Source organism: Notolepis coatsorum (genome assembly GCF_963971535.1).
Source record: "Notolepis coatsorum genome assembly, chromosome: 14".
NCBI lineage: Eukaryota > Metazoa > Chordata > Actinopteri > Aulopiformes > Paralepididae > Notolepis > Notolepis coatsorum.
This window is the reverse complement of record NC_140178.1, coordinates 66,560,021-66,580,752: the sequence shown is the minus strand read 5'-3', so window position 1 is coordinate 66,580,752 and position 20,732 is coordinate 66,560,021. Positions and strand designations below refer to the sequence as shown.

General features: G+C 39.9%; 1 protein-coding gene across 2 annotated transcripts in view; it reads left to right on the top strand.

Moving 5' to 3' along the window:
* The first annotated feature begins 285 nt into the window (after positions 1 to 285).
* The window catches only part of abca3b (ATP-binding cassette, sub-family A (ABC1), member 3b), a 106,317-nt gene continuing 85,870 nt past the window's right edge, over positions 286 to 20,732 (top strand). The window contains exons 1-4 of one of the 2 annotated variants that reach the window (XM_084329446.1): positions 286 to 522; positions 1,993 to 2,091; positions 14,947 to 15,205; positions 19,675 to 19,802. In XM_084329446.1, coding sequence (XP_084185572.1) covers positions 2,038 to 2,091; positions 14,947 to 15,205; positions 19,675 to 19,802 — 441 coding nt within the window. In that variant the 5' untranslated portion in view covers positions 286 to 522; positions 1,993 to 2,037. Of the gene's footprint in view, positions 528 to 1,992; positions 2,092 to 14,946; positions 15,206 to 19,674; positions 19,803 to 20,732 lie in introns of both variants that reach the window. The other variant, XM_084329445.1, reaches the window with a different exon arrangement.

Genomic DNA, 20,732 nt, shown 5'->3' with positions numbered 1-20,732 from the left:
TGTCCAGACTGAAGTTGATTAGAAAAGCATGTTCCAACATCTTTATTTTTAGTCAAGAATATATTTTTTGAAATTATTCGTATATTTATATATAATATAAAATAACATATATAATAATAATAATAATATATTTATTTTTTTAAATATTTTGAATGACAGACAACAGCAAACGTTACAGGGTGTACAGGTGTTGAGATCACGGTCCGACGATACATGGTGATCACGTGACCGGTTTTGTTGACGATTGTAGATTCATTTCGCACAATGAACACGGGCTTATCCAGCAGCTGGTGCAATGTCATTGCATCCGTAAACATACATTTAAAAAGCAGAATTCGACCTGGCCTTGAGTACAAACGTCCTTAGCTCCACACTAATGCCTGCTGGAGCCTGAACCTCGGTAGTATCAGTGAAGGAAGACGCACCGATGCAATTCAATGTTATTATCGCCATAAAAAGGAATTATTTCCGCCGACACAAAGGACGGCAGCCGATGAACCTCATGTGCCGAACCCTGCTTTTGTAAGGTAATTTGACATATTTGTGCGAATAAAAACCACTTACTCATTTGACTGGCGATGCGTTATTGCCATGTATTGAAATTTAATTAAATAACAGCACATTTAGTAGCGTTTTGGTTTCTGTCATCTCGCCCCATCATCTCAGAATTGTGGGGAATGACAAGCGGGTCGAGTGTCCAACAACCACTATGGCCAAGACGCTGTGTTGGACGAATTAGGGAGAAGATAGGCGGCCTATAGGCTATAAGTAATATCTATGTATCTCTAATTTCCCGTGTATAATAATGAAGACATGTCTTGTGTTCATACCTTAGCGATGGCAACATCGCTTTTGTTTCTTTCATTGTTATGTATGATGCAACGTAGGACGTAGTTGGACCTTGCCTCTATATTCGTGAATGCCATTAGCCTACATAGATAAGAAGCACTCCCCTGCTCATCAATGTCCCCTCTAATGTGAAATGTCATGAAAGGGATGCATTCAACTGAAAGACACTAGTTGCAAATGTAAGGGTTGGACCAGAATTATTTAGTTTATTAGATCTGTGAACTAGGATTTGAAGAAACACCCTGTTGTACTCTAGACTCCCCTGAGACAGTGATGGTTTGTCTAACGTTTTTAATTTTTTATTATTGCAAACATTAAGCTCCACGTAAGGTGACTTTATGACTGACCATTGGCAAAAGCTCACACGGCTTTTATATATAAACATGGAGCTCAGCTCACCCATCCACAGGGCACCATATGTTTTAACCTCGACTAGTTAGTAACGGTTATGGAAAAGGTAACTACTTTCTGAAAATGGACAGTCTGGATCATTATGGAATTATTGAGGATGTGAATTCCTCTGGCTGTAGTAGAATGCCTGAATATTATTACCTGACACGTAGGCGCAATGATTTTTTATTAGAAGTGGATCTAGGGCAGGGCATTGTTTAATGTTTATTGTTATACTGTACAAGGAAGGACATGGTCAAGGAAGGGGGGGGGGGTATTTTGAGTGAGATTAGAAGCTCTTGAACTTTTTCTAATACAAACAAGGTTGCATTTTCCCAGTGCCTTGTGTAACTGGTTTACCATGTAGGTCTGTGTCAACAGTCTTACCATTCCTTTGTGTGCATGTTGTTTTTACTCCTCCGTGACCCCCAGGGCCCCTCTCCATTCTAGAATCTTCTTCATGCTTCCAGAAGCTCATATGCCTTATTTCCACTCTCAGATTGAGGAGTTTCTATTATTTCACAATAAGTCCCAAGTTACAGGCTTCAAAACATCAAACCAGCACTGGACATGTAACATTTGGTACAAGAGAGAGCTTAGAGTTGTTATCATGACGTGAAAGGCAAAGAGGAGTTGAATGCTGTATTGTAGTATTGCTCAATGTGTAGCTTCTGGATGACCACCTTGAACAAATGGTTCATTTAGACCTGAATCCAAACCTAAATGTAACTCTCTCTCTCGTCTCTCCTCCAGCTACTGCAGAAGGACTACAGGACTGTGTCCGTTGTCCTTTTCAATATGGCCATCATACGACAGTTTGGATTACTTCTGTGGAAGAACTACGTCCAGCAGGTGTGTCAGAGGGATGCAGATTCATGGCTACATAATATTTAATTGATCTAGTTAGTCGCAGCTTATAATGATACTAATAATAAACATGTATATTAGCACCTTTCTGAAACATTTTCAGAACGCTTCAGGGAGAACAAAGCAGATAAAACACAGTAGATAAGATAAACACAAGGATACAAAGAAAATAATAATGATGATAATAATGGAAACAAAGAAAAAACTGAAAAGAAACGCAACATTATTTTACTGATGATGTCACTGGAAGACAACTTCAAACTCATTAAAGGGATATTTCACTTGAGGGCAATTCCAGCGTTATGGATGTTACATTCAGAGAGAACATTGGAAACTTAACTTAATATTGACAAGGCATCGATTTGAATTGGAAGTATAATTTACACATTTTAGTTACACTTATTGAGATAAAGATGAGCCTGCAGTAAGAAATGTTTTGACCTTTTGGATTTTGAGATACACAGCGTTATGGATGTTACGGAAATTGACAAGCTTTTCGGACTCACTGAACACATGATGAAAACTCTGTGAATATCTTTTTCAAAGAATAACATGTTTACTATCACTTTGTAGGGAAGGGTTTGAGGTACCCAAAAAGCACATTCAGCAAAACCTGGCATTTCCTCTCAAGGAATGAATCACAAAAAAGTGCCGTTATGGATGTTACATTTTTGTGTTATGGATGTTACACGTCTGAAATAGACAAAAAACACAAATAGGGCTTTACCCACATGTGTTTGACTTCAGTGGACCATTTTGAGGGTCAAACCAGTCTGGATTCATGTAGAGCCATATGAAATCCGTTTTATTATTTTCCAAATTCCATTTTATTTTTTCCCAAATTCAGTTTTTTCCGTTTTAATATTTCAGAATTCTGTATTTTGCTTTTTATGCTCATTTTACCATCAGAAATAGTGTCTAATAAGTGGGAATGAATAAATGTCTACAATTGAATATGACAGTCCATTTAATGTTTTTAAGTGCTGCAACTCAGAAATACAGTTACATTTTACACAATACTTTTCAAATAATATTGTGACAAAATAAAAATACACATTTCAAGTGTAAACAATAGATACAGCTAGCTACTACTGACATTATCACAATGTCAGTAGCCTAGCTATATCTATTTTATTGTGATGAAATATAGTAATGCATAATTTAGGCACCTTTAGTTTAGTTTATTTCGTTTATAAAGGACTGTGTATAATGACAATCGTTTGCATTAAACAAATGGATTGCACCAGATTTAGCAAGAAGCTATCATTTCCATCTATAGTCCTATGTACTGTAAAACGTTTCATAGCTATTTAAGTTTATTTCGATTATAAAGGGCAGTGTATAATGACTCGTTTGCATTAAACAAATGGATGGGTGCACTAGATTTAGCAAGAAGCGATCATGTCCTAACGTTATAGCTATTTAATCACAATAGTGTCGCAAGTGTTTTTGTGGCTCCAGTCCACGGAACGTTGACAGAATTAGCAAAACACCTTATCGCCGGAGGCATAAAAGTCATTAGGATACTGCTCTGCTCTGAATTGAGGGCTTATTGGGGAATTTATTAGCTTCTTGACGATGTAAACACCGAAGCAGCGAGACGCTTGGGAGACTGCCTGTGTTGTGTGTAACCCGCTCTAGCGTCCGTCTCCCCGGTCGCGTGTGCACCAAGCGTTCCACCCAAAAACGGAATTTCAGTCCAGATTAGGCCAAATTCTGCAATATTCCACGTTTTGCAGTTGATTCCATTTTTATTGGTCAATTCCGCGATTCCGTCCGCGATTCCGTGAACGCGGATTTCATATGGCTCTAGATTCATGTTGTAGTCTGAAAAAATGCCAGGAAATGCTTCTTCTTCTTCTTTTTTGAATTTCCGGCAGTGTAGACGCATCGTGGCGTATTACTGCCCTCCACAATTCTTGCTTCGCCCACACTTGAGAAAGTTTACACTCCTCTTCTTCTTCTCATCTTCAAAACACATTTCTATCGTCTCTGTCTCCTTCTTCTCTGCTCCTCTTGTCATACAATCACAATACAAACATCATCTCCTCTCTTGGAGGGCCCCCCCAAGAGGGGGAACCCTCCATCTCATCGCCGCATCTTCTTCTTCTTCTTATTTGAATTTCCGGCAGAGTAGACGCATCGAGGCGTATTACTGCCCTCCGCAATTCTTTTTATGGGCTCTTCTTCTTCTCCTTCTTCTCCTTCTTCACCTTCTTTTTCTTCTTCTACTGGACCCCGTCATCACCTACATTGTCCATTGGAGTGCAGCTACTGCTGCTACTTCCGCATCTTCTTCTTCTTCTTCTTCTTTTGAATTTCCGGCAGAGTAGACGCATCGTGGCGTATTACTGCCCTCCGCACTTCTTTTGATGATCTCTTCTTCTTCTTCTTCTTCTTCTTCTTCTTTCTTGGCGTATTTCTTCCCTCCTCATTTCTTATACTACACTAGTGGTGTTCCATCTTTAGGCCTCTTCAACTCACACTTTCTCCTTCTTCTCTGCTCCTCTTGCCTGTCCAATACTAATACATACACTAACGCTATATCCTCTGGTACAACTCTGAAGCATGCAGAAATGTCAGCACTGCCTCTGTGATCAACTGGTGGTTCTCATTATCCATGCCAAAGAATGATTTAAGAGAGAAGGAAGATACTCCCAGCTCTACCAGACTTTTATAAAAGATTTCCCTCTCTTTCCTATACCTTTCACATTTTAGGAAGACATGCCCGACAGTTTCAGTCTCTCCACATTCACACACCCCATCTGGATGTTTGCCCACAATGAACAAGCTACTGTTCAACCCACAGTGCCCCAGCCTCAGTCTACACATCTTCACCCTATCTTCTTCTTCTTCTTCTTATTTGAATTTCCGGCAGTGTAGAATATATATCCATTGTTGAATATATATAGAACACAAATGTTCTAGAATGTTCGATTATGACATCATACTGTGACATCACAAATGTTCTAGAATGGTCTATTATGACATCATACTGTGACATCACAAATGTTCTAGAATGTTCTATTATGCCATCATACTGTGACATCACAAAAAAAAAATCATAATTTTTTTCACTTCTGAAAATAAATTACAAAGTTTTTGGAAAATAGCTCTTTATTTTATTAACATAAAAAAGTGTTTTCTATACAGAGAACAGCAATATTAATATCGGTTAAATCAGAAAATGAGTTTTGGAGCAATTCCATGAAAATGTCAACCTCACCATGAAAAAGAAAGTCCAATTCACTCTGCCTGGACTGGTTCAGAGAAATGGTATCTCCCTCTGTTATCCATGTGAGGATTGAGGTGTTCACGAATCTGATCAAAACTGACCCAGGACTTGTCCTCTTTGGTTGGAAGTGCAGCGGTAAGCCTCCATAAGGGACATGGACATGTGGCGTTTCTGAACCCTCTGCTTGACTCCTTCTCTTTTTTTTTGATCCACTTTTTCTCCCATTTTCTATATTTTCTCCCATCCCAATTTCGTATCATCCAATTCAACCCTCCCCTGTCACGGACGCTGTTTCTTGCCTCCCACAAGCCGGCTGCAATGTGGACTAAGTCATACATAGCACAAGTCCCCTCCGGTACTTGAGGTAACAGCAGTCGCATCTTTTCACCTGCGCAGCTCGATCTCTCAGTGGCGAGGAGTAACGCATGGGAGGCTCACGCTGCCCCAGACACTTCCTGATTCTACTGCGCAGGCGCACCAACCGACCTGTAGGAGTCGCTGTCCACAACGCCCGATCCCCACCCATCAGTTTCCCACCCCCTAATACGGCCAATGTGTATTAGTACAGACGACCAGCTAAACTGAAAGCAAATGTGGAGCGCTGGGCTCGAACTGACGAGCCCAGCGTCTCCAGCATTTCGTGGTGAGTGCCTTGCCCACTACGCCACGTAGCCGCCGCTGCTTGACTCCTTCTCTTATGGTCACTCCATCCTTCATTCCTGGGGCCTGTCTTGAAATGTCGTCCCTGTAATAATACTAATTTACTTTCTGTTTGGTTTCATTTGGGGTTTCTGTGTTTTTTGGGGTGGGTTTCTTGTCACGATACTCTGCAAAACAATAACAAATACACATGTAGGCTGAGCAGACGCGAGGGGGAGATGGCTGACAGCAGCCGATTAGCAGTAGGCTAACGTGGACACTGCTCTGCCTAGACCAACAATGTGTGAAAAAGTTGTGTCTGGAAATATGTTGGATTTTAATCAAACAAGGAGTCATAAAATACTTCTGATTTAAATCAAACAAAGGGGTCATAATCGGACTTAACAACACACATTTTTGATAGTGTTTTTTGTCTATTTCAGACGTGTAACATCCATAACGCAAAAATGTAACATCCATAACGGCACTTTTTTGCGATTCATTCCTTGAGAGGAAATGCCAGGTTTTCCTGAATGTGCTTTTTGGGTACCTCAAACCCTTCCCTACAAAGTGATAGTAAACATGTTATTCTTTGAAAAAGATATTCACAGAGTTTTCATCATGTGTTCAGTGAGTCCGAAAAGCTTGTCAATTTCCGTAACATCCATAACGCTGTGTATTTTGTCACCTATCTCAAAATCCAAAAGGTCAAAACATTTCTTATTGCAGGCTCATCTTTATCTCAATAAGTGTAACTAAAATGTGTAAATTATACTTCAAACAAAGGGGTCATAATCGGACTTAACAACACACATTCACAATGTAACATCCGTCACTTGCAATGTAACATCCATAACGGTAACATCCATAACACTTTTAAAGAATACAAAAAATAAGACCAGAATGACTAATTGTTGCTAATATGTCATCTTTATAAAAGTTAGCTTTGCTTAGGAAGTTTGGTTGACATTGCATTCCAGATGCATGTTTTATGACAACTTTTCCTGGAAAACGTTATGGATGTTACATTCGCTGTCCCATAAAGGGGCATTATAACAGCATGCTTCACCTGCCAATGGAAAGACACAAAGTACATAATTGATTCACATATTGATACAACAGCCCTTCATGACCAAAGGTGAGGTTAGAAAAATATCTGTTGATTTATTTTTTTGCCATTCTGGCCATTCAGAAAGTCATACAATTAGGTTAATCGAAAAATAAATTTTTACATCATTGTGTCTCCTCCTGTAGTGTGAAAAAACATGCATTCTCATAAATATTACGATCAAATCTATTTTGTACTTCAAAATATAGACCTTGATGATACATTTGAAATTGGTTTGGTTATGATCATGTTATTTAAATTTTTTCATGGTGAGGTTGACATTTGCATGGAATTGCCCTTTAGTAGAACTTATGTTTCTATCTAAAGTCATCTACTACTAGTAAGCAAGTGACCACTGCTGTCCCTGTTGTCCGCTGTCAACACCACCATTCCTCCCAGGTGTCGGGCTCCTCATTCACTTCCATTAATTTTGGGGACCAAATCTAAATCATACTTCTGAAGTGCAAACAAACTGATGCAGTGCAGATTTAAATAAAACAGACAATTAGTCAAAGGTATGTTTGTGTTTTGGAATTTGATGTCTTTACAGATTTATTACCATTGAAAGAAGATCAAGTACATTTGTTGTTAGTTTGAATGTTCTGTGTATCTTTGCCTTGCATGAAATGTTTGGAGAGTGGTTACCATGGTTACACGCTGTCTCGCTGGAAGAAATATTCCAAACATTCTGTGAAAAGTTGACACTTGGTCAAACTACGCCTCCTTTGAGAAATAGTTCCTTTACTGTGGAATGGTGGTGTTAACAGCGGATGCCAGGGACAGTAGTAGTCACTACTAGCTTACTTGTCGATTACTTTAAGTTTAGATAGAGGCTGATTTGTGTTCTACTAAATAAAATATCCATTTATCTCTAATAGAATTCAAAGTAACCAAATACATTTGTGCAGTTTTACAGTTTTTCAAGATTTGTTAAAAGTAAATAATAAATCCACATTGATTTTAAGTGCCCCTTTTACTACTTGTTAATTATATATTGTCAGTAATAGATCTATACTGCTTAACACTTGCGCTTCTACCACACCACCAGGTTCTGGCCAGATAATTTTGAGGTTTAATGGTCCTGTTGTTCTGGTCTTAACATAACACTGCTTGTACTTCCTAATTCTTTAGTTGATTTCAAGTCTTCTAGTATTTCATTGATCTAGATCCATTAGTGGTTGTGTTGTATTCCTCTTGAGTGAATTTGAATAAAAATAGCGGCGATTGCTCAATGCTCCCAAGATTCAGAAAGGGAGGTGCCGGGCTGCCTGCTAACTAGATTGACCATGTGCTTGGGAGATTGTTGCTCCGTCACCCCATCACTCACTCCCTGCTGCTCCAGTTGTGGTTGCTAGGAGACTCCATTTGGAGCAGTGTGTCAGGGAAAGGAATGGGTCCTGTGTGTCTTGGCTGCAGTACACAAGAACAAAGCGGGGCTCGCAACTCACTTGTAGTTCCAAGGTGATTTTAATAAACAAAAAAGGCTGTAGATGCAACGTTTCGACCTTACCGGTCTTCCTCAAGCATGCGTACATGCTTGTGTTGTATGCATGCTTGAGGAAGACCGGCAAGGTCGAAATGTTGCATCTACTGCCTTTTTTGTTTATTAAAATCACCTTGGAACTACAAGTGAGTTGCGAGCCCCGCTTTGTTCTTATGTATTACTGTTTTTACAGTTTGGCTCAGCACCAACAAACGGAGGATGTGCGTTATATATTTTTTCTGATTGGCTGCAGTACACTACACAGACACCGGAGGGGATACAGGGTCACATGAGGTGACCAACATCTGACTTGAAGAGACTTTGCCTGCGAGATGTCCAAAATGTAGTGTGGGATATTCTTGGATATCCTGAAGAATGTACTCAGTCAACCGAGATCAAGATAATAAGGTTTATTATCCAGACAGATAGAAATATACACATAGTATTTAGAGAGAGAATGGCTGAGGCTCTTGCCCCAGGTGATCAGCTGAAATGACCCAGGTAAAGAGACCTCGAATGCTGTCGGGAGGAGCTCTTTATAGTGAAAAAGGGGGAGGAGGGGGACATAGGATAGGGGACAAAGGGGAGGGGAGGGGGTTGTCTTTACATGAGTTGGGGAATGGATATATTATTCCACAGTTACTCACTTTTCTCTTCATAATGTGGGTGAGATTAATATATATAATATACCAGGATTATTTGGAACGAGTAAAATATTGAAAAGTGAATATACATGGTAAAAGAATGGGATTGATGTAATCCATCGGTTATCAGATACTGAATGAAATAGAAAACAATTAAAATAATGAGAATTTTGGCCAATGTGATCTGTTGGTTTACCAGCTTATTGAATGAAAATCATTTTAAAACCTTGATCTGATGGTTGGCATAACAGTCTAAAATAGAAATATTTACATACATGATTCATGACATGATTGACTGGACTGAGGTCTGTGTGTTATTTTGATATCAGAGATGTGGGAATAGATATCACCCTTTTCTTTTATTAAAAATAATATGATTTAACCGCTCAAATACCTATATCAATGATTGGTCCTCAACTCTATCAAACACCATGGGTGGGGGGGGGGGGGGGGCATAGGATAGGGGACAAAGGGGAGGGGAGGGGGTTGTCTTTACATGGGTTGGGGAATGGATATATTATTCCACAGTAGTAGGCTATAGTATAGTTGGTTATAACTGACCATAGCAGGAATACTTGTCACCCCTTAATGTAGGCTATGTAGGTAAAGAGGACTATTTTATACTACTATTATATTTGAGATGTTAGACCTTGATAATGTTAGTCTATTTGACCCTTTTTGAAGGGATAGATCAGATTTGTGGACATTTGGAGTTGTATTAAATACTTGCCTTGTATTGTAGTCAAAGCAAAACTATGAGCTTACTTACCCCAAGTCCTGTGGTCGGTAGTTCTGGCCCAGGTTCTGAGTGAACTGGGAAGATTTAGCCAGGTATTAAATGGCAAAAGGCTTTGTATTTCTAACACAAAATGAGCGTCCTCCAGAATTGTATACACTTTTTTTTCAAGGAAAATAATTGTGCAGAGTGATAGTAGAATCCAAAGTGCTGGAGGATGATGATTTTGTGTTACAAATAGGTAACCCTTTTTCTAGCGATAGACCTGTGCAGTGAGATTCCACTGGGATTTCCACCCATTGAAGTTCAAAACTATTAAGTATTACAGCCATTTAATAATTATACAACTAATAAAGGTAACATAATCTTTGAGTGGCTGTGTTTTGTATCGTAATCTTTACTCGTTTCCATGGTAACTACTACAGTACCCTTAAGCCTCAGCATGCCTCTGCAAACTTTGGTCAGAGTAGTTGTGCTCTTGTGATTGGTCAGAGTAGTTGTGCTCTTGTGATTGGTCAATCACAAGAGCACAACTACTAACTTCGTAATGTCATCCTCTCAGCTCCACAGCGTTCGCTCGCGACTGGTCTTCAAATGCCGAGGCATATGGGTACTGTAGTAGTTACCATGGATAAAAGTAAAAATGGAACAGTCTTGTATCCATGACCTTTTTCTTGTTTTTGTTAAATAATTTTTTTTAGATATCATTTAATTAGGTTCAACTCTGGTCCCATCAAATATCAGACACATTTTATGAATAAGTGGAACCATATAAACCTGCTGCCATGAAAAACCTTTATGATAAAATACCATATAAAATAATTAGTCTGGAACCAGGCGGGTCTTAAAACGATCATGTGACTCCCCAGGTCTAATAACCTGCCGTTTTTTTTATTTTTTGTTATCAATTTTTTTTCCTTATTTTCTATTTTTCTCCCATCCCAATTTTGTGTTTTCCAATTCTCCCCTCCCCTGTCTTGAACGTTGCTCGCATATGCCCCCCACTGGTTGGTTGTAGGGAGGATAGAAGCCTTGCATCACGTGTCCCCGCCGGTACACGAGGAGGCAGCCTGTCGCATCTTTTCACCTGCCAGCGCAGACTCTGATTGGCGAGGTGTAACGTGTGGGAGGCTCACACTACCCCCGCCATTTCCTGTCTCTGCTGTGCAGGCGTCCCCAACCGACCTGTAGGAGTCGCTGTCCACAACGTCCAGATTACCACCCATCGACCTCCACCCGCTGACTCTGCCAATTGAGCCAGTATGACGGCCGGCTACATAGTAGGCTAATGACAGCCTATTCTAGTCTAGCAGGTGCTGGTATAGACGTATAATATATGACGTATATGACATATATGACATTTTTTGCCTAGATATACGGTATATTTAGGCAGAAAATTTCATAGATGACTGAAAATCAACATTACTAGTCTATACCAGCACCTGCTAGACTAGAATAGGCTGTCATTAGCCTACTATGTAGCCTAAGCTACTGATTATAAATGCACAACACTGTGCAATATTACACTTACTGTAGACTTCTGTATATTTGTACTGTATTCCTTTTACTGTATATTTAATTCTATCTTATCATTCTCACAACACAACACCCCCTCTAATGGAACATTCCAGGGTGGATGTGCGTTGCATCACACTCCGTGGCCAATCTGCGCATGTGCATGGGGAATCGATGCTTAAAAAACGGTCTTTTTCGCTGCCAATTTAGTTATGATCGATTAGGAATGTCTTGCGTCGTGTTCAGGAGATTCAGGCGCATACAAGTCTATTCGATCATGTCTCTAGCACCCCCACAGCCGTATCTGCAATCACTTAATGTCAAGGCTCTCATCCACATTCATTCATTTCCCCCCCCCGCAATCTCCTCCCCGATTTCAATGTAACGCGGAAGTGTAGTGGTCTATAGCTGCAAACGTGTACGTGCATGCATCCAGCAATAAATATAAATGTGTGTGTATACAATAAGATTTAATATGTGAATAAATTAATGACTGAGCAGGCATTAAAGCGTTCCGTCTTGAGACGGATTTCCGTCTATTTGATTATATTTATATAATATTTTGATTTATATAAAAAAATATATATATATATATTTATTTTTCTTAAAAAAAAATTTATATAAAGTTTGCCAATAGGGATGTATTAGTAGTATTGGCAGTGGTAGTAGTTATAATAGTAATCCAGTCTATTTTATTAAAAAAAAAAAAAAAAAAAAAACTAGTTCAACACAGGTAACCACTTTTGCTTAATTTCTTTGATGGCTCAAATGTATGCTCTAGTGTCTAGAAAATTTTGTGTTTTGAGCACAAAGATCATCATAGATCTAGCCTCTTCTTGACTGCCTAAAAACGCTTTACAGCGTCATTGCTGGCGATGCTAAAGTTGCCGGGGGACGCTGTACAGCGTCCTTATATCAATATTTCAAAAATCTGCGATCTGATCCATAATGTCCCTCCGCTGGTCTGAGAACCACCAGCAGGACCCACTGAGCTCTCTGGCGGTTCAGGAGCGCCATCTGGTGGCCGATCGCGCAACCGCTTAACAGGAAGCACAGTGGAGGTTGTGCTACATGTCCGTATTGCTTCCGGCCACTCGGGATAGGTTCCGGCATTCTAGCTCGTCACTCTACATAGCGATCGATTGCCAATAACTCGATAAACAACATGATTTGGACGTATATACCATTATACAAGCTGGAGATGGACCGGGTAATAATATATCCCATAATGATAAAATTTCTACTCGACGATGATCGCCCAACGGCGCGCGGAGACTGGGGTGAGTTTCAGCGTGTAACGTTACCATCTTCGATACTAACTGCTTTTATCAACATTTGACCCACATTAGATGATTGGTATAACGCTGCCCACGGAATTATAAACGCCCCCTCGCCCATCCGGTCAACATCAGATGACGTGTAGTAACTTCTAGAAGTACGTCTAGTTGGAATTTTTTATATCGCGCTGATTGCCATCAAACTGTATTTCATCATCAATATAATGCATTTGGGGCTATATATCACGTTCTGGAGAAAGTTGCAGAAAGAGATGAAAACATACTTATACATTAGACCATACTTTACTATGAATATGTGAATGAAAAAGTTTAACGTTGCTACACAATGAACAATACATATAGGACTTTGAATGGGCCCTAATAATGGCAATGTAGCAATAGAATTTAAAAAGTTATAGCCCTGCAAAGAAGGGGACTTTCTCCATAGACAAATAGCGCTGGCAATCTATGGTATATCATTAATTTAACCCATGGCAGCCAAAGTGTTAATTTTGCACCAGATTGATGCATTTAACTTTAAAACTGAAAAAAAAAAAAAGTTCCGAGGGGGCATGCCCAGGACCCCCCTAGAGGGGCAGAGGTTCACCCACCACCACAGTCTCACTAAATCCTGTGGGAAACACTGAGGATTAAATTTTTTTTACGGCTGTGGGTAGGGCGTTCCACATTGTTTGTTTGTATGATAACAAGCCTTTTAGTTCATGGTTCAAAGTAATGGAAAAGGGGTGCTAGCTCGCCATCAATCAGAAGCTAGCCACAAAGACTTGCATTCACGCTCTCCAGCACACAGCCTCCCTGCCTGGCACAACAACCACAACAGTAGGGTCTATAGTCACAGTCAGGACAGTAGGCTCTACAAGTAGGCTCCCTTAAAACGCTAATGCTATTAAAAAAAATAATACATTGGAGGTTAAAATACAGTGGAGGTTAAAATAAGAATAGACAAAGTGTGCCAGAGTCTGTGTAGGGAGTGGATCATCTCAGAAATTGGCGCTCCTCTGAGATGACGGCGCACTGTCCTCAAACTGTCTGACTTACTTTCTCCTCCAATCACTCGGCACACGGGACACGTCACATAAATCACACTTTGTGTCTGAGGATCTGCAACATATGCCAGCGCTCAAGAACTAAAATGATGGCCTGTCTCGCCTCCATTCAATTGTTTAATATAATAACCATTTTTAAGAAGCCTATGAATCCTGAGTGACTGCAGAGTTTTCTCTCTCCTGTGTGTCAGAGGACCTCCCAACTGAGATGTCTCTCTTTTTCATAAGTCAGAATGTCAGATGTCGCTGAAATATGGAAGTTGCCATCAGATTTTCATGGGGTTGTGATTTACCTTAGGTGATGCACACCACAACACTGTCTGGCACAGCACAGCTGGCTCTAGGGGTGGGGGGAAATCGTTGCAGCGATATATTGTGATATTCTGCACGCCAATATTACATTGATACAGTGATCTATCTATCTATCTATCTATCTATCTATCTATCTATCTATCTATCTATCTATCTATCTATCTATCTATCTATCTATCTATCTATCTATCTATCTATCTATCTAGCACACACACACACACACACACACACACACACACACACACACAGAATCTTTATTTATGTCCACATAAATACAATGTTTAAATGACACAAATATTATCAGTGCAATTGGACATTGTGAGTTATTCTGTGGACACGCACACACACACACACACACACACACACACCACACATTCTGCACTCTCTCATACAAACACACCACAGGTCACTTTAAACACATAAGAAAAGGTCACTTTAAAGGAAAGAAAAACATAACTGGATGTTTTTGTATAGTTAGTATAGACATATAGTATAACTGTATATTGTATAGTAGTGTACATAGGACTCATTACCTTTTTAATTCGTAAGCTTAGCATTGTATTGTATTTTATTTTAGTACTTTTATCATGTCTATTTGATTATCTATTCTATTTTATTCTATTTGTATTTTTTCACAATCGAAGCGGGCATGGCCATCTTCATTTCACTATATGTCTTGTGTGTGTATGTGATGAATAAACCTCTTGAATCTTGGTCTTTCTCTTCATGGCTGACTCTTCTTCTCTCTGTCTGCAGAAGCGTCAGCTCCTGGTGACCCTGGTGGAGATAGCTCTGCCCCTGACTCTTCTTCTCTCTGTCTGCAGAAGCGTCAGCTCCTGGTGACCCTGGTAGAGATAGCTCTGCCCCTGCTCTTCTCCGGCATCCTCATTGTGCTGCGGCAGAAGGTGCCCTTCAAGAACTTCCCTAACGCCACCGTCTACCAGAGCTTCTCTGTCGACTCCCTGCCCCCTCAGCTGTTCTTCGGACGCTACCAGCTGGCCTACGTCCCGGGGAACTCCAGCGTGGTGCATCGGGTGGCGGAGGATGTGCAGCACAGCCTTGGCCTCAGTGCCATCGCCTCGGGTGAGTGAGACGTGGCACGGAGAGGAGGGCAGTCAGTCAAGTCAGCGTTTGCTCTTATTCATAGTTCTATGTCTCAAAGAGCTTCATAGGCCCTCATTACAGCCCCCTGACTTTGACTCTCTGTGAAGACTCCTGCAAAACTTTAAAATAAGAAATAAATTGAAGAAACCTCAGGAGGGCACTTCAAAGAGAGACCCATCGCCTCCCCAACCAGGATGGTCAGGTGTGATGGTCATTAGATGCTGAACCGATGATTAGCAATGATACAGGGAGAACTGTAGCCGGGGTAACAGCATTAGCGGCGTCCATCGAGTCAATTATAAAGACGAACAGGGGGGAAACACGTGGCTGCTGAAATGCTGAGAAGACCAGCCTTTCTCCTAATAAGCCCATAGTACATTTTACGACACCTCATAGATCCATTCTGCAAGTGCCACTCAACTCAACTCACTCTCATTGGCTGCTTAAACACTAGTGAATGTTCCTAATGGATGTTACTGTGGCTATTGTAACACTAGAACCAGTGTAACAAGTGCCACTGTTGTGGTAGGCTAAAATATTTATCAACACCCAGGAAGACTGGTTTCTCCAGAATGGAAGAGATATAAGATTAAGTAGGCAGGTGGGTGTAACCACAGGTTGTCCTGTAAGGCCAGTAAGCCTGTGAGATCCCAGCTCCACCAGCCCTGAATAATTTAGATGATCTCTGCGGTCAGAGGAGGAGAGGCCACAGAGCTGTAAGGACAGAGGTTTAGAATGGCACACACACACACACACACACACACACACACACACACACACACACACACACACACACACACACAAGACAGGAGGATGCAGTGTGTGAGGAAACATTATAGAGTGGGTTGACATATGTTTCATATGCTTAGAATGTGGTAGTCTACACCCTCCCCAGACCGACAGTAGGGCAGCGCAACAACCAATTGGCATAACGACTCAATTGGAAACGATGAAAAAAGGCTAACGGGCATCCGTCTCTTTAAGAACACTGACATAGGTGACGTGACGTCATACTTTTGTGAGCCAAAGCAAGTGGGAAGTGTGAGAGCATAGAATTATATAGAACCTTATACATTAATCTTAATGCTAGTAAGACAAAGTTTATGTTATTTTCAAGAGCAAGGAATATTAACTTTGATGATGTGAGGATATCTACTGTCAGTGGCTCTTGTATAGAGAGAGTCACTGAGTATAAATATCTTGGCCTGTGGCTCGACGAGAAATTAACATTTAAGTTCCATGTGGAAAATCTTGCCACTAAACTGCGACAGAAAATTGGTTTCCTGTACAGAAACAGATCAAATTTTCCTCTATTTAGTAGAAAAAGAATTGTGGAATCAGTATTCTTATCAGTTTTGGACTATGGTGATGTAATTTATAGGCATGCTGTGGCATCAACTCTTAAACCTCTGGATTCTGCATATCACTCAGCTCTCAGATTTATAACTGGTGACAGATATGATACTCACCATTGTGTCCTGTATGATAGGGTGGGTTGGCCTTCTCTTGCAGAAAGGCGCAACAAACACTGGTATTTATTTATTTTTAAAGCCCTTATTGGTAAACAACCTGTTTATATCTCCTCACTGTTAGATTGGAATATTGGAACCTATTCAACTCGATCGAATGACTGGATGGTTCTTAGGGTTCCTCAGATTTGTTCTGAGCTAGGGAAGTCAGCCTTTTCCTTTGATGCCTCTAACGGAATGTCCTTCAACTCACGCTAAAATTGGAGGTTCTCCCTTCCCTTGGAATGTTTAAATGTATGATTTCAGACCATTGTGTGACTACCTGTAACTGTTTTAGTTGATATTTTAAAATTATTTTTAAACGTTTTTAATTTGTTTTACTCTGGTGTTTAAATTTCTGTGAATATTGTTTTTATTATGTACTGTACAATCGTCGTTTCTGTAAATGAGGGAAACCTCAGATGCTTACGATTTTAAATAAAGGTTGAAATGAAAAAAATACGTGCATCACTAGCTACTGGGGTTGTAACGGTACACAAAAACCATGGTTCGGTACGTACCTTGGTTTTGAAGTCATGGTTCACGGTTCATTTTGGTACAGTTATAGTATCTCTAAATAGTCAAAAGCTTTGTTTAAAAAAGGCAGTTTTTAAGTCTGAGTTTGGGGGCAGAGTGTCATTTATATTAGAATCACATTAGTGGTTTTGTTGGCTAATCGCCAGCCACCTTTGTTCTCAAGATTCTGTTGACGGCCATAAAAAGCACATGGCTTTTGTGTTGAAATTGCGACTATGCACCGGGCTATTCAACATTTAGCCTATAATATGCCATAGCTTAGTCCTAGAGATTATGATACATCTGAACTAATCAATCTCATTAAACGTGTTCTAGGTGTGGTATTTCACAAACTAGTAGCTTTTACTATGATATATCGCCATCATTTGACAGGGCTTCCCCCTTTTTCAGAATCAAAATATGTGTATCGGTATCAAAACCATAATTTTGGTATTGTGACAACACTAGTTTGTATTGGTGTGTGGATGGGCTATATATGTCTCCTCCGCTGATTTTATCAGGCTTGGGAAGCTGGCGCCACGTCATTTCTGGAGCAAGGTGCCATCTTTGAAGGATCACTGTGTTTGTTGACAGGCGGATATTTTGGTTGAAATATGGTTGGGATGGGAAGTCTTGTTGCAAAGCTGCCGTGGAAAAGCTCACGACCATCACGGGTGAAACCTCAACCCTTCCAGTCTCCATGTTGTACCACATTTGGAAATCCTTTTTTACGAGGAAAATCAGTCAAACAGGAAATGTTCTCTCTGCTCACTCCATTCAATTGCTTTAGATTCTATTGTTCCACTCTTTTATCTTGGATGTCTCAAGGTCCTTTTGATTTGATTTGATTTTAAATCTTTATTTCGAACATGTAAATACAAACAAAAACAAATCGCTAATCCCTAGCAATGAAATGGAAAAAAAACTAAAAACAAAACTAAAAAAGAGAACATAACTCAATTTACATGTTCGAAAAGGAGTAGGAAGAAGTATACACTTATTTAATCCTACCCCTTTTCCACTACTCAAAATGAATGTAATTTCTTACAAATTTAAAACCTTACAAAACAAATATATATACAATATATTCAAAACATAAAAGAAATATGCAAAACATGAAGAAAAGAAAATGTAAACACCCATGAATGTCAAATCCCTTCCTCATCCCTGTACCTCGTGAAAATTATTTCTTTATAACTCCGTTTGAATTGTCTTATGTTTGGACATTGCTTTAGCACAATATTCAGACTGTTCCACAGTTTCACTCCACATATGGAAATGCAATGTCTTCCCCTGGTATGTCTTCTCCCCTCAGATTATACCCCCCTCTCTTTCAAAGAACAGTTTTTGAACGTTTCCTGGAAGTACATTACCTTTTTCTTTATACATTATTTGTGCTGTTTTAAATTCCACAAGATCAGTCAACTTTAATGTTTTTGACTTTAAAAATAGTATGTTTGTGTGATCACGATATCCTGCATTGTGAACTATCCTTATGGCTCTTTTTTGGAGTATAAAAAGTGGTTGTAGTGTAGAATTATAAGTGTTTCCTCAGACTTCAGCGCAGTAATTGAAATATGATACCTTTCAAAGGAGACCAAACTCATGCATGTGCTATACGTATAAAGTATAATAAATCGCAAATAACTTTTTTTCTTAGTCTGGTTTATTCATACAGAATACTGAAAAAATAAGAGAAATTGAGATCGATCAAGAGTTTTTTTTTTTTTTTTTATTTATATTATCAACTGTTCTGGAATGTACTTGAAAGTACTGCATTTTACTTTTACCTCGAAAGTGCTTGAGTTTACAAAAGGTCCTTTGCTATATATATATTATTCCTAAAATTGCAATGATCTGTTGGTCTGTGACTGTGTAGTAGCTAATACAGGATTTTGCTGCTTAAACGTATGTATAATGTATATTCATTGATTCACTCGTATACCAAAAACCATTTGAATAGAACATTTTAACTTTTCGCATCAAATATTGATATGCGAGTAAAATGTGATTCATTTCGATTAATTAACTATAAAGTCTCGAATTAATTAGATACAAAAAAATTGTGAACAGTAGAGAGTGTAGAGTGATTTTTTATCCAGAATGTGCTTTTCTTTACTCATGACTGAAATGCTTCTTGATATTAGACTTGACAAACATGTGTGTGTGAGAGAGAGAGAGAGAGAGAGAGAGAGAGAGAGAGAGTGCACCTCTGGTATTGTCTGTATTTAACCTGTGTGTTTAAAGTATTGGCTATAGTACTCAGTATGCGGTCAGTGTCTCAAGCCAGCAGCTGCCTGTCGAGAGAACAGGAAGCATCAAGGTTAGAGGATGAGGCGAATCTTAAAGCAGCTGTACGTGAGATGAATTCACACCTCAGCTCACATTCTCTTTTGCGTGTTTGTGTGTGTATTCCCCCCACAGTGCGTGGTTTTGAGACAGAGCAGCAGTTTGAAGACTACGTGAGGCATGACCCTCTGTCGGGCAAGGTGCTGGCTGCTGTTGTGTTTGAACACCCTTTCAGCCACGATGATGAACCTCTGCCTCTACAGGTAAAAGATAGTAGTTTCTATTAGTTTCATGTATATTATTTTTCAGTTACATTCAAAGGGTAAATTCATAATTTGGGACCCCTGGCCCTATTTCCCACCATGCATGTTTTTGCATAGAAATGCTGAGGAAAGTGGGGGTACAAAAAGCTATGATAATTTTTCAAAGTAGCGTAGTAGGAGTAATAGTTCTGGTCTGGAACATAATTTTTCATTAGTTCTTGTTCATGCTATAACCAGGGAATTCTGGCTGTCATTCTTCTGTCTGGGCTTTCCAATTGACCAGTCTCAAGCCCTGCCCTCTTTTCTTGATCCTCCAATCACAACTGTTGCTTCCCTCAGAGAAAGTGCAGAGAGCGTTAGGCTGGTAAAGCTATGCCTCCTAAAATGTGAATCGGAAATACAGAAATACCGGCTACAGGCTTTCTGGTTTCCGGGCACCCCCTGATCTGTTTATAGTCCCCAGCGAAACAAACAACAAGCAGGTCTGTCAGCCTGTCGAGGGAGGCGATAACGAGGTTGTTTCTGGGGGGAATACATTTTCATGAGCACCGTGTCGTGATTTCAGGGGCGGGACTTCCTACCTGATTCCCACTTTCGGCCGTAGTGCTTTACCAGGCTTTATCTCTTGAGATAAAGCTGGGAACGAGGTTAAGAGAGCGTTCACACTACTTTGAATACAGAGCTGCAATTGGCAGGCGATTGGGGTAGCCAGACAGCGGGTCGAAATTGAGGGAATTCTTAATCCCAGTATTTATTGTATTAGGATACAAAAAAATTATAGGTATTGTGTTGACATTTTAAATGTAACATTTAATTTGGCATGAGAGGGGATGAGTGTACTTGTCTTGGCACGAGAGGGGATGAGTGTACTTGTCTTGGCACGAGAGGGGATGAGTGTACTTGTCTTGGCACGAGAGGGGATGAGTGTAC